Source organism: Lissotriton vulgaris, chromosome 8, assembly GCF_964263255.1.
Source record: "Lissotriton vulgaris chromosome 8, aLisVul1.2, whole genome shotgun sequence".
Taxonomy (NCBI): domain Eukaryota; kingdom Metazoa; phylum Chordata; class Amphibia; order Caudata; family Salamandridae; genus Lissotriton; species Lissotriton vulgaris.
Window position 1 is genome coordinate 104,310,478 of NC_141696.1, and position 13,602 is coordinate 104,324,079.

Here is a 13,602-nt window from a genome sequence, read left to right on the forward strand (position 1 = left end):
GACGAGCGCAGCGGGCGCGACGGATGCGCGCCGAAGGCGCGCCAAAGGCAAGCCCGTCTGCGCCCGTCCGCGTCCGACCGGGGCCAGGGGCGATACCCCCTGCAAGTTCAACCCAATGCCTGCAGACACCCATTCACTATTCTCGTAGTGAACTGCTAACTTATCAGAAAAACAACAGAGTTGCCGTAAGCCAACAATGCGCTCGCCTGACACCAGGCTCTACCCATGGACCCATTTCGTGCATGGCCTGTCACTGGTCTAGTATGGCTCCAGCCCAATTCAATAGTCATTCACCCCCCACGAATAATAATCTTGTACTAAACTGTTTATATTTTAATGCCAGATCTTTACCGGGACATGCTCTAGATATCTGGGAGCTATTAACATCCAAGTCACCGGACCTGGTTTTTGTAACAGAAACATGGTTGTCTGAATCCAATGCTCCTGATCTTGCGATTGCCATCCCCCCCAATTACAAAATCATCTCCAAAGACAGAGCCGGCAAAAAGAGAGGTGGCGGGGTTGCTGTTATATTCAGAGAGCACTTAACCTGCCTGGTCGAAACAACAACCGCCCAACCCGAACACGAAATCTTACCGTTCAAAATTCTCCTGGACGGCTATACCATGCTAGCAGGTGCAGTGGTTTACAACCCCCCAGGACATCAGACAAACATCGGGGCAAACCTATTAAAGCAACTCCTGCCAATATGTTTAAAACACAGAAACTACATGCTAGTCGGTGATTTTAACATTCATTTCGAAAAAACAGATGCCCCAGGATCTACTGAACTCAAATCAGATATGGAAATTCTTCAACTTAAACAGTGTATTGTGGGCCCCACGCACTCTGCGGGCCACACACTTGATCTTCTATTCACCAACATCACTTCCACCAGCATTAAAGAAATCAACCCACTGCCTTGGTCAGACCACTCTCTTATAGATTTTTCTCTCTCCCTTCCTGGGCGACCCCCTAAAACCAAATCCGTTCAACAGATATCCAAGCGAGCTTGGAGGTTGATTAACGAAACAAACTTTGATTCCAATTTCCCTAAAGACAAGGTCATATTTCCGGAGGACTCTTCTATTTGTCTGAACGCCGCCCTACTTGAGGAGGGCATTCTGCAAACACTGAATGCATTAGCCCCACTAAGAACAGCCAGAACCAAAACCATATCTGAGAAATGGTATACTCCCAACCTAAAAAGCCTAAAAAAAATCTGCCAAATAAAGGAACATCTATGGAGAAAGTCCAAAGACAGTGAAACCAGATTAAACTACGTCAACGCTCGGAAACAATACATCCGTGCCATAAAACAAGCAAAAAAGGACTACTTCACACAACGAATACAGGATAACTGCAACTCAACAAAAGAGTTATTCAAAATAGTCAAAGAACTAGGCAAACCCCCCAGTACGTCACAAACTCTAACCCCCTCCACAGAGGCCTGTGAACGTATTAGCACTTTCTTTTCGGACAAAATCAAAAAGATTTACTCCTCCTTCATCCCTCAAAACACTAATTTGTTTAACTTTTCCTTCACAAATGTCCCCCCATCAGAATCCCGTACAGACCTCCTAAACTCCTCAGACCTAGACACCGGGCCCAATCTCACCAGCTTCGAATTATTTTCAACCGAAGAGGTCCTGGCAGTACTGAACACAATTAAATCTGGATCCCCTTCAGATCCCTGCCCCCATTTTGTGTTTTCAAAAATTATATCCGCGCTTTGTCCCCTCATCACCCAACTGTTCAATAAATCACTAACCACAGCCACCTTCCCACAAGCCTGGAAGCACGCCTCTGTCACTCCCTTACTAAAGAAAGCTGGAACCGACATCTTAAATCCCGAAAACTATAGACCAATATCACAGCTCCCTTTTCTCTCAAAAGCCCTGGAGAAACTGGTCAACATACAGCTGACTAAATACCTAGAGACCAACTCCCTCCTAGACCCGTCCCAAACAGGGTTTAGAGCCAATAACAGTACCGAAGCAACGTTGCTGGCAGTGTCGGACGGTATCAGATCCACCGCCGACCAGGGTGGGGCGGTGGCACTGATATTGCTCGACCTGTCAGCGGCGTTTGATACGGTCTCCCACGAACACCTGCTTCATATACTTCGAAGCAAGGGAGTACAGTCCAAAGCCTTGGGCTGGCTCCACTCCTTCTTATCCAACCGTACCCAAGCTGTACACATGAGACAGTATCACTCTAAACCAAGCACCATCGGCTGTGGGGTACCACAGGGTGCCTCTTTGAGCCCCACCCTCTTCAATGTCTATGTTTCATCTTTAGCCGACATTGGGAGGAAGTGGGGCATTGGAGTCTGCTCATACGCTGACGACACACAGCTGGTGGTGACTATGGATGAAGGCCCTGAGGTCATCAAATCCAAACTACACAACTGTCTAGGAGAAATGGCCCACTGGATGCACAAGCATTCCCTGAAGCTGAATGCCGGGAAATCAGAGATCCTACTATTTGGGGGAGCAAAACATGTATGGGATGCCACATGGTGGCCCCCTTCACTGGGAACGGCCCCCTCTCCCAGTCAACAGGCCAGGAACCTGGGAATCATTATGGACGATACTCTTTCCATGAAAGATCATGTCAGATCACTCTGCGGGAAAAGTTTTGCCATACTCAAACTCCTTGCTAAAATATTCCCTTGGCTACCCTTGGACTGCAGACGGTCCGTTACGCAGGCACTACTGGTCAGTCGCCTGGATTATGGTAATGCACTTTTCAATGGGATGAACGACCATCTATTCTCACGTCTGCAGATTGTGCAAAACCAGGCGGCTAAACTTATTCTTAACAAAAGTAAGCGCGACTCAGCATCAGAGTGCCTAAATAAACTCCACTGGCTCCCAATGCGTCAGAGGGCTGCCTTCAAGCTACTCAGTCATGCTCACAAGACCCTACATGGAACTGGCCCTTCGATACTGCAAGGAAGGATCGAATTTTACAAACCTAACAGAAATCTGCGATCTTGCCAATCTGCATTGGCAAAGCCTAAACGCATCCATAAGGTCAGAACAGGTGGACGTTCCTTTTCCCACCTAGCAGCCAAGAGATGGAACGAGCTCCCCCCCAAGCTAAGACACACCTCCAACTATCTTCAGTTCAGAAGGAATCTCAAAACGTATCTCTATACTAAACCATAAATCCCAGCTGTCACCCTAGCAGCTTCTCTGGCTCTTAGCGCCGTGATATCCTTCGGGATGATTGATGCGCTCTATAAAAACCACAAAATAAATAAATATTTTCCGCTTAATACTCTGGGAGAACGTATGTGATTCCTTGTTTCCTCCCCTGCTGGTTCCTGTGCCATCACCTCTGTTTTCTCCATTTTCACCTTCCAAACCATCCCTCACTCACTATTAGCTCTGATGTTCTCCATCCTGTGTTATATTTCATATCAATACCCTGATATAGGTCTAGGGAACATCGTACACTTCCCCTACATCATCTCCCCGTCATTTCATATGAACGAGCTTTATAAGGACATAACTCCAATTAAGGACAGACTGCCTTGTATGGACATAACCTCAATGGGGGTTGAGAAGTGCACTCCTTTTTCATATAAAGATTTCCAAATTATAATGCGCAATGTTCAAACTGGTGTGCAAGGAGGGAAGGAGGAGCCACCTTCCACAAACATAAGATGAGAGATTGACTAGTGACACACGTCATTAGACCCTACTTGCACTACCTTTGGCAGAAATCCATCTGCAGATGTAAACAAAATCTTGAAAACTTGACATATTTCATACATTTTTAATCTTGTGTAAATCCTTCCTTTGTACAAAAAGTTATCTGAACATATCCATTTTTCAGGAACAATCACTTTTTGTTGAGTTTGTTTGTGCTCAATAAATTCACTGTTCGAGCATCAACTAAACAATAATAATGCTTTTAGCTTAAAGCATAACCAAATCCCAATGCATTTCGGGAGGGTATCCCTTCGTCAGGGGAAACTGAAAAAAACAAATGAAATAAGACTTATATTAAATTAAATTACGTCATTCAGCACTTGCATGTCTAATATAATAATACATTGCATGATTAATCAATGACTTTTTACCAATAGTGAGCTATAACAATTGCAGTTCACATAAAAAGATGACGCTGTAGCTAGGAATACTTAAACTGTTTACACATTCAGTACGTGTACCGTGATTGAATTGAACTTGATGCATTAATTCTCTGCTGAATAGTTCCTACTGTTTCAAGAACATAACTGATGGGTGAATATGGGTCTGCAACAAACTCAAATGAGAAACTAAACAAGATATATGAAAACCTCTTACCACAAATAATGCTGAACCAAAACCGTGATCAAAAAAGACTGTCTGCCAACTGCATTGCTTGATTTCTATGTGAAAAATAATATCAGTATGACCATGAGTTCAATTGTAACATCTAACAGAACTCGCGAAAAAGGCTTAGCAGCTTAAACATACCTGCAAATGTGCAAAAATGGCGTTCAAAATGTAACCGGTAAACTGTAGCTCGTGTTATCAACGCGTTCTTTCTTGAAGCCTATGGTATGTATAACAGTAAAAGACGTAAGTCAGATGGTGTGTACTGTTTGTTTTAACCGAATACGAGTAACAGAGTGGTGTGGATCACCTACCAAATATATACTGCCCTAAAGCCTCAGGCGAGATAGTTTAAAACAATGTTCATGGTCTGAGCGGGTCTCTAAAAATCTCAAGGCGTATGCTGGTACGCTTCCTTCTATAGAACCTAATGAAGACAGAGAATACAAACGTTCTAAGAATGTGTACAATGAGAATAAATGAATAAAAGAGACATCTATTATTTAAACGATTAATACCTGCCAAAGGCACTATGAAGTGTTGCCGCGCTGAGCAAACGAGGTCCTCGAGTGTCGGAAAAGTAGTCAACATGAACAGAGCTAAATGCGAAGAAAATGAATGAAACAGGATTAAACAGTAAACCCCGAGTTACTGATATGTTTAAGTTCTGAACTAATCTTAATCTGAGTTTACCTGTAACTGGTAATACGCAAGGGTGTCAGAATCCCACGCCGTCCGGTAAACAAAGTTGGAGTCAGTGGTGAATCCCGCATCGAGACGCGGGCGAACATAGAAGACAGACTGCGGAAGCAGTTTATATATGCTAAATATCGTGGGAGAAGAAGCCTGTTGGCGTACATGTAAAAAATGGAAATAATCCGCATTAAGTGCAAAATAAATCAGAACGAGTAGACTAACTACGTGATACTCTACACTATAAAGGCCGAATTTTGATCAAAAAAATTGTCGTTGTTAAAGAAAAACAACGATCATTAGACATAGAAAACGGACTATGTTTTAGTCACAGATCATTAATGTAGTGTGAGGATGCCGCCATTACTATGCGGAGAGTATATATGCGAAAACAAAATACTAATGAAGTGACACATAGGTATCATGTGTTAAAAAACCTAACGAACCAAAATAGTTCCAGAAACAGGTTGGATGATGTACATAATTATCAAGTTCAAATATCTTACAATAAAACGTTGTGGAAACTAAGGACCTACCATATTGTTTAGGTAGGCAGTGTAAACGAATCCATATTCACTAAAGTTCCATATGTGTGCGAATAAGATGTGTTTAGGAGCTAGAATGTGAACTAGTTCCTGCTGATTAATTGTTTTGGCTGTATAAGTTGTTCGTCAACTGAGATTCATATGTAATTAAATTTATGGGCCATACGTGTACCTAATAGTATTGAGAAATATCACAATACTGCTAATGTGCATATCATGAAACAAGAAAATTATAAACAGGTTACAAAAAACATGCCATATCTATTTTGTCATTGAGTCCCTTCGGTGTATGAGTTTGTAGAAAGTTTATCCACCATAATTCCCTGCGAGATAACCATTTTTCATTGTTCCGATCTGGCAGGATTTGGATTTGTTCTAAAACTTGAAATCTAAGTTGAGGAATAGAATGTTTCATTTCAGTCCAATGTAAGACCAAGCTTGAGGTTAGAGTTTTGTTTCTTATTCGACTTTTGTGTTCTGTGATTCTCACTTTAATTTTTCGCTCAGTTTTCCCTACATACAATTTGCCACACGGGCATTTGATTGTATAAATGACATGAGCCGAGTTGCAGTCTGTTCGCTGTCTTAGTTTGATCTTTTTGCCACTTTGAGGATGTACTATGAAAGATCCCTCCATAACATTATTGCAGTGAGTGCAGTTGTAGCATTTCTTCATTCCAGGGTTAACTTGTGTTAATTCCATTGCTTTTTTAGGTCGGGTTACTAATTCATGGAGATTGTTGTTTCTGGTATGAGCAAAAAGGGGTTTATTAGCAAATATGCCGCGGAAGTCATCTTCATTTTGCAATAACTCCCATCTTGTGTTTATAATTTTCTTGATTTCTTTGGATTGTAAGGAAAATTTGCTTATGAATACTTGTCTGTCATCTTTAGTCTTTGCTTTGGTTTGGATCAATTCATGTCTCTGTAAACACATTACTTTGTTTTCCGCTGCTTGTATAACTTCTTTAGGATATCCCCGTTCCATGAACCGTTGTCTCTGTAGTTCAATTTCCTGATTCAATGCTGCTTCATTAGATGCTATTCTTTTAATTCGCACAAGTTGAGAATACGGCAAATTATGTAGTAAATTGCTTGGATGGAAACTACTGAAAGCTAAAATATTGTTCCTGTCTGTCGGTTTGTGATAAACAGATGTCTCAATTTTGTTGTTTTGTAATTGGACCAATACATCCAAGTATGGTATTTCCTTGTTGTTGATGGTATAGGTAAATTTGATTCGAGGATTTTTGGTGTTGAGTTCTTGTATTTTATCCGTCAACGTTGTTTGTGGACCTTTCCATAATAGGAATATATCATCTATAAAGCGTTTATAGAACACGATATGCCAGGCATTGTTACAAACACCACAAATCGAAGCCAACAAAGTATTCGTTTTGGAGCTACTTCAATTTTGTTTGCAACATTCTTATTTCAAATGGAAACAGGAGTATTTCTTACAAATTAGTGGTACCTCTATGGGGTTTTCGGGGGCCCCATCTTTTGCCAATACATACATGGCTAAATTTGAGCATGACTTTATCTTCACTGACAACACCTGGAAAAGACATATCGTGTTCTATAAACGCTTTATAGATGATATATTCCTATTATGGAAAGGTCCACAAACAACGTTGACGGATAAAATACAAGAACTCAACACCAAAAATCCTCGAATCAAATTTACCTATACCATCAACAACAAGGAAATACCATACTTGGATGTATTGGTCCAATTACAAAACAACAAAATTGAGACATCTGTTTATCACAAACCGACAGACAGGAACAATATTTTAGCTTTCAGTAGTTTCCATCCAAGCAATTTACTACGTAATTTGCCGTATTCTCAACTTGTGCGAATTAAAAGAATAGCATCTAATGAAGCAGCATTGAATCAGGAAATTGAACTACAGAGACAACGGTTCATGGAACGGGGATATTCTAAAGAAGTTATACAAGCAGCGGAAAACAAAGTAATGTGTTTACAGAGACATGAATTGATCCAAACCAAAGCAAAGACTAAAGATGACAGACAAGTATTCATAAGCAAATTTTCCTTACAATCCAAAGAAATCAAGAAAATTATAAACACAAGATGGGAGTTATTGCAAAACGAAGATGACTTCCGCGGCATATTTGCTAATAAACCCCTTTTTGCTCATACCAGAAACAACAATCTCCATGAATTAGTAACCCGACCTAAAAAAGCAATGGAATTAACACAAGTTAACCCTGGAATGAAGAAATGCTACAACTGCACTCACTGCAATAATGTTATGGAGGGATCTTTCCTCAAAGTGGCAAAAAGATCAAACTAAGACAGCGAACAGACTGCAACTCGGCTCATGTCATTTATACAATCAAATGCCCGTGTGGCAAATTGTATGTAGGGAAAACTGAGCGAAAAATTAAAGTGAGAATCACAGAACACAAAAGTCGAATAAGAAACAAAACTCTAACCTCAAGCTTGGTCTTACATTGGACTGAAATGAAACATTCTATTCCTCAACTTAGATTTCAAGTTTTAGAACAAATCCAAATCCTGCCAGATCGGAACAATGAAAAATGGTTATCTCGCAGGGAATTATGGTGGATAAACTTTCTACAAACTCATACACCGAAGGGACTCAATGACAAAATAGATATGGCATGTTTTTTGTAACCTGTTTATAATTTTCTTGTTTCATGATATGCACATTAGCAGTATTGTGATATTTCTCAATACTATTAGGTACACGTATGGCCCATAAATTTAATTACATATGAATCTCAGTTGACGAACAACTTATACAGCCAAAACAATTAATCAGCAGGAACTAGTTCACATTCTAGCTCCTAAACACATCTTATTCTCACACATATGGAACTTTAGTGAATATGGATTCGTTTACACTGCCTACCTAAACAATATGGTAGGCCCTTAGTTTCCACAACGTTTTATTGTAAGATATTTGAACTTGATAATTATGTACATCATCCAACCTGTTTCTGGAACTATTTTGGTTCGTTAGGTTTTTTAACACATGATACCTATGTGTCACTTCATTAGTATTTTGTTTTCGCATATATACTCTCCGCATAGTTATGGCGGCATCCTCACACTACATTAATGATCTGTGACTAAAACATAGTCCGTTTTCTATGTCTAATGATCGTTGTTTTTCTTTAACAACGACAATTTTTTTAATCAAAATTCGGCCTTTATAGTGTAGAGTATTACGTAGTTAGTCTACTCGTTCTCATTTATTTTGCACTTAATGCGGATTATTTCCATTTTTTACATGTACGCCAACAGGCTTCTTCTCCCGCGATATTTAGCATATATAAACTGCTTCCGCAGTCTGTCTTCTATGTTCGCCCGCGTCTCGCTGCGGGATTCACCACTGACTCCAACTTTGTTTACCGGACGGCGTGAAATTCTGACACCCTTGCGTATTACCAGTTACAGGTAAACTCGGATTAAGATTAGTTCGGAACTTAAACATATCAGTAACTCGGGGTTTACTGTTTAATCCTGTTTCATTCATTTTCTTCGCATTTAGCTCTGTTCATGTTGACTACTTTTCCGACACTCGAGGACCTCGTTTGCTCAGCGCGGCAACACTTCATAGTGCCTTTGGCAGGTATTAATTGTTTAAATAATAGATGTCTCTTTTATTCATTTATTCTCATTGTACACATTCTTAGAACGTTTGTATTCTCTGTCTTCATTAGGTTCTATAGAAGGAAGCGTACCAGCATACGCCTTGAGATTTTTAGAGACCCGCTCAGACCATGAACAATGTTTTAAACGATCTCGCCTGAGGCTTTAGGGCAGTATATATTTGGTAGGTGATCCACACCACTCTGTTACTCGTATTCGGTTAAAACAAACAGTACACACCATCTGACTTACGTCTTTTACTGTTATACATACCATAGGCTTCAAGAAAGAACGCGTTGATAACACGAGCTACAGTTTACCGGTTACATTTTGAACGCCATTTTTGCACATTTGCAGGTATGTTTAAGCTGCTAAGCATTTTTCGCGAGTTCTGTTAGATGTTACAATTGAACTCATGGTCATACTGATATTATTTTTCACATAGAAATCAAGCAATGCAGTTGGCAGACAGTCTTTTTTGATCACGGTTTTGGTTCAGCATTATTTGTGGTAAGAGGTTTTCATATATCTTGTTTAGTTTCTCATTTGAGTTTGTTGCAGACCCATATTCACCCATCAGTTATGTTCTTGAAACAGTAGGAACTATTCAGCAGAGAATTAATGCATCAAGTTCAATTCAATCACGGTACACGTACTGAATGTGTAAACAGTTTAAGTATTCCTAGCTACAGCGTCATCTTTTTATGTGAACTGCAATTGTTATAGCTCACTATTGGTCAAAAGTCATTGATTAATCATGCAATGTATTATTAGACATGCAAGTGCTGAATGACGTAATTTAATTTAATATAAGTCTTATTTCATTTGTTTTTTTCAGTTTCCCCTGACGAAGGGATACCCTCCCGAAATGCATTGGGATTTGGTTATGCTTTAAGCTAAAAGCATTATTATTGTTTAGTTGATGCTCGAACAGTGAATTTATTGAGCACAAGCAAACTCAACAAAAAGTGATTTTTCCTGAAAAATGGATATGTTCAGATAACTTTTTGTACAAAGGAAGGATTTACACAAGATTAAAAATTTATGAAATATGTCAAGTTTTCAAGATTTTGTTTACATCTGCAGATGGATTTCTGCCAAAGGTAGTGCAAGTAGGGTCTAATGACGTGTGTCACTAGTCAATCTCTCATTGTATGGACATAACGCCTTATAAGGACTGTAGCCTTTTATAGACCTTTCACCTAGTTCCATGCCGAGGGTGGGTTTTTCCCAATCGATATTGCTAAGACGGCATCCTTAGCACCTATGAATAATTTATGAGTACACCCTACACGAGGTCCACTTCACCTCTCTCATCTACGCACAAAGTTTAATCCCCAACTTCATCCTCATACTGAACAATCGGGAACATACGCACATAGACTGTATAAATACAGCACCTCTTGCTATCAGTAGGCAGGAGGGAACCGAGACTTCAAGGCCGACACACTGACCAGAGACGTTGCGGCTCTGGCATGCCATCGCTCCAGCTGACAGTGGTCTAAAGATCCCTTGCGGGGTGTCCAACTCAAGTCTTGGCTCCTAGGCTTAGGCTCTATAGCACCTACTCACATGCTAAGTACACTTAGGTACATCTAGACAGGCATCTTAGGAGTACGCATTTTATTTTATAAATGCATTTCATATTTATGGATGTGTTCATGAGTATTGTAAAATGGTAGGACAATACTATTCCTTTTTATTCACTGTACTGCTTGATCTATATCTCTGCTACTGTTTTACAGTTGTAGCAGCGCACTTATTTTACATGATCTACGGCACAATAAATTCTTATTGTAAACACGCTCGACTGCTTTTTCTATGTATCTCTCTGAGAGCGAAACAAGCAAGCACGAGTGACTGGGTGAAAAGTAGTATATTGTTTCCAAGAGTCTGAGGTTATTATGTTCTGAAGTTGCAAAAACTAATTATTACTCGAGCGGCAGCCTTCTCAACGCGAACTGGTAGTTTCTCATTGAGAGCGGTCGCGAGCATGCACAACCACTCGCAATGAGAAACCTTACCTCCCTGCGTTGAGAATCTCGCCGGGATGTAATTTTGCTTGTTCGCGGTCGCGAACATGACGTTCAGGACCGCGAACAAGCAAAAAATGAGCGCTGCACTACGCTACGCTGCACTACGCATGTTCGCACTGTGCTACGTGCAGCTCGCGTAGTGCGAAGTTGCGCAAACTTCGCAAACTCCGCAAGCGTAGCGTAGTGCTTCGCCTAGGCCTACTGATAACAGGAGATTCTAGTAGCACTGCGAGCTAGCTAATGTGAAAACATAGGCTGACATATTCGGTGGGGGTGTACAGAATCAGTTTGCCACCAAGTCCACAGTATATGTTATCCGTAAACAGCAAAGGTCCTGCATGAAAGGTTACTATCGGAACTAGACTACACCTGCTTCCCGTTTTCAATTTTGTTTTAAACATTTTTTTTTATGAGGGTCTGAATTCTGTTAATTGCCACTAATCTGCTTGCTTCCTTTTTACACACTTGTGTGCACGTCTTTTACTTTAGTTTTCCTTTTACTATTGCGACCTAACATGGCTATCCTTTCCACTCATGCAAAGGCGTCATGATGCATGCACCAGCAGCCATCTTGGAATTGGTTTAATAAAAAAGCAATTGCCAGTCATGAGTGTGCATGCATCATGATGGATGCACTCTCATGCATTCTCATGTAACCAATAAAACAGCATTGGCAAAGTCAATAGCTCGGGCTATGCCAACTGCTATGCCAGTGCTAGATTAATTTGATGATGATTAGTCTGATTTGGTAGAGTGACGTGGGACTCATTTAGAGTTCGGCCATCATTCCTCATATCCATCTCTCCTTGTACATCTGGGGTCATATACTAGTCCCTGGATACCTGCCATCCAGTGCCATCAGCTATATTCTGATGTTGATATATGAAGACGATTATATGATCTAAATGCTGTCAATTGCTTCAAAGTGACAAATTGCATTATAGGTTTCTGAACACATATTTAGTTCATTACGGAACATGATAGATATAAGCATCAATATTAAATATTTACAGACATTCCTAGAGGTTTCACTACACACAAGTAAGAAGCTAAAAATGACAAAGTTACCCACCCAACAAAGAATGCTTTATGAGTCTGTATTTCTGGAATTTTACCGTATTTAGAATTCAAAATCTTACCTTCTCTGCAGACTCTTTAATGAAAGTCAGTGCTTTGGGGATGTCCTGTTTCACCCCTTGGCCCTATAAAATAACAATGTGTCCATTACTGCACTACCATACTACATAATCATTAAACAGAAAGTACAGGAAGCGTTAGTGAATGGATGATAAGTGATAGTAAAATAAATAATGCAGAGTATATTTAAAGAAAAAGGAAATTGCCGTCAAAGTACAGTCACCAAATAAATCTAGCTTTGATGTTACAAAAGTCTCAATCATGTAGTTTCTTTTAAATACTTCCGGGATATGACATGACAATAAACATTGTGAAGTTCCCTAACGTGCTGTGGGTCGGGGGTATGAAACTAATTAGGGTGCCAACGGGAAACGACCACTACAATGCGGCCGTTTCCACGCACACCATAACCAAGCATGCATTACAACGCATACATGGTTACAACGAGAAGCCTTTACTACGCATACCTTTACTACGAAAAACATAATAAAGGCATGTGTGCTAAAGTAAAAAAAAAGGGGGGGGGGGACTTGGGGGGTCTCCCCCCACAAAATAAAAGTGTGGGTTTAAAAAAAAAAAGACACACCTCTTTGTGAAAAAAGATGTGACGGCGTCTTAAGCGGAAACGGAAAAACACTTCCGCTTCCTCTTAATGACGTACAACGTCACCACAGAAAAACAAGGAGAGGAGAGATAAGGAGGAAAGAGTGGGTGTTCTAGCGGAGACTTAAATTAAATAAATAAATTTTTAGGGTGAAAATCCGTTAACATGAAAATACCATTTACATGCATACTTTTGCAACGAAAATTGTTGTAAAAGTATGCGTGTAAAAGGTATTTTCGTGGTAAAGAATGTGCGTGGTGTCTGCATTCCGTTGTAACACATGCGTGGTAAAGGCATGCGTTACAACGGATGGCGTTGTAAAATCATACAACCAGTGCCAACAGACAGCTACAACTGTCTGTAGCCAGGTGCTAAAAAGAGTGCAGTTCTCTCAGTGCTACGGATAAAACGCATAATAACAGGGAAAGGAGCATGGGCTGAGAGTGTCTAAAAGGCTGAGGCATGTTTATCCATGCAAAACATATCTGGATAGAAGTATGAAGTGTAATATATGTATAGGTTATTCATTTTGCAAGAACTCAGGTTGCTAACAAAGATCAAAGAAAGTCAGATGAGGAGGTCATCCAGATGTTTCTTTTGCACTACTGAC

General features: G+C 40.3%; 1 protein-coding gene across 1 annotated transcript in view; it reads right to left on the reverse strand.

Moving 5' to 3' along the window:
- Positions 1 to 13,602, reverse strand: part of LOC147693543 (protein sel-1 homolog 3-like) — a 413,447-nt gene that overhangs the window by 98,642 nt on the left and 301,203 nt on the right. The window contains exon 15 of the mRNA XM_086933234.1: positions 12,391 to 12,453. Coding sequence (XP_086789360.1) covers positions 12,391 to 12,453 — 63 coding nt within the window. The remainder of the gene's footprint in view (positions 1 to 12,390; positions 12,454 to 13,602) is intronic.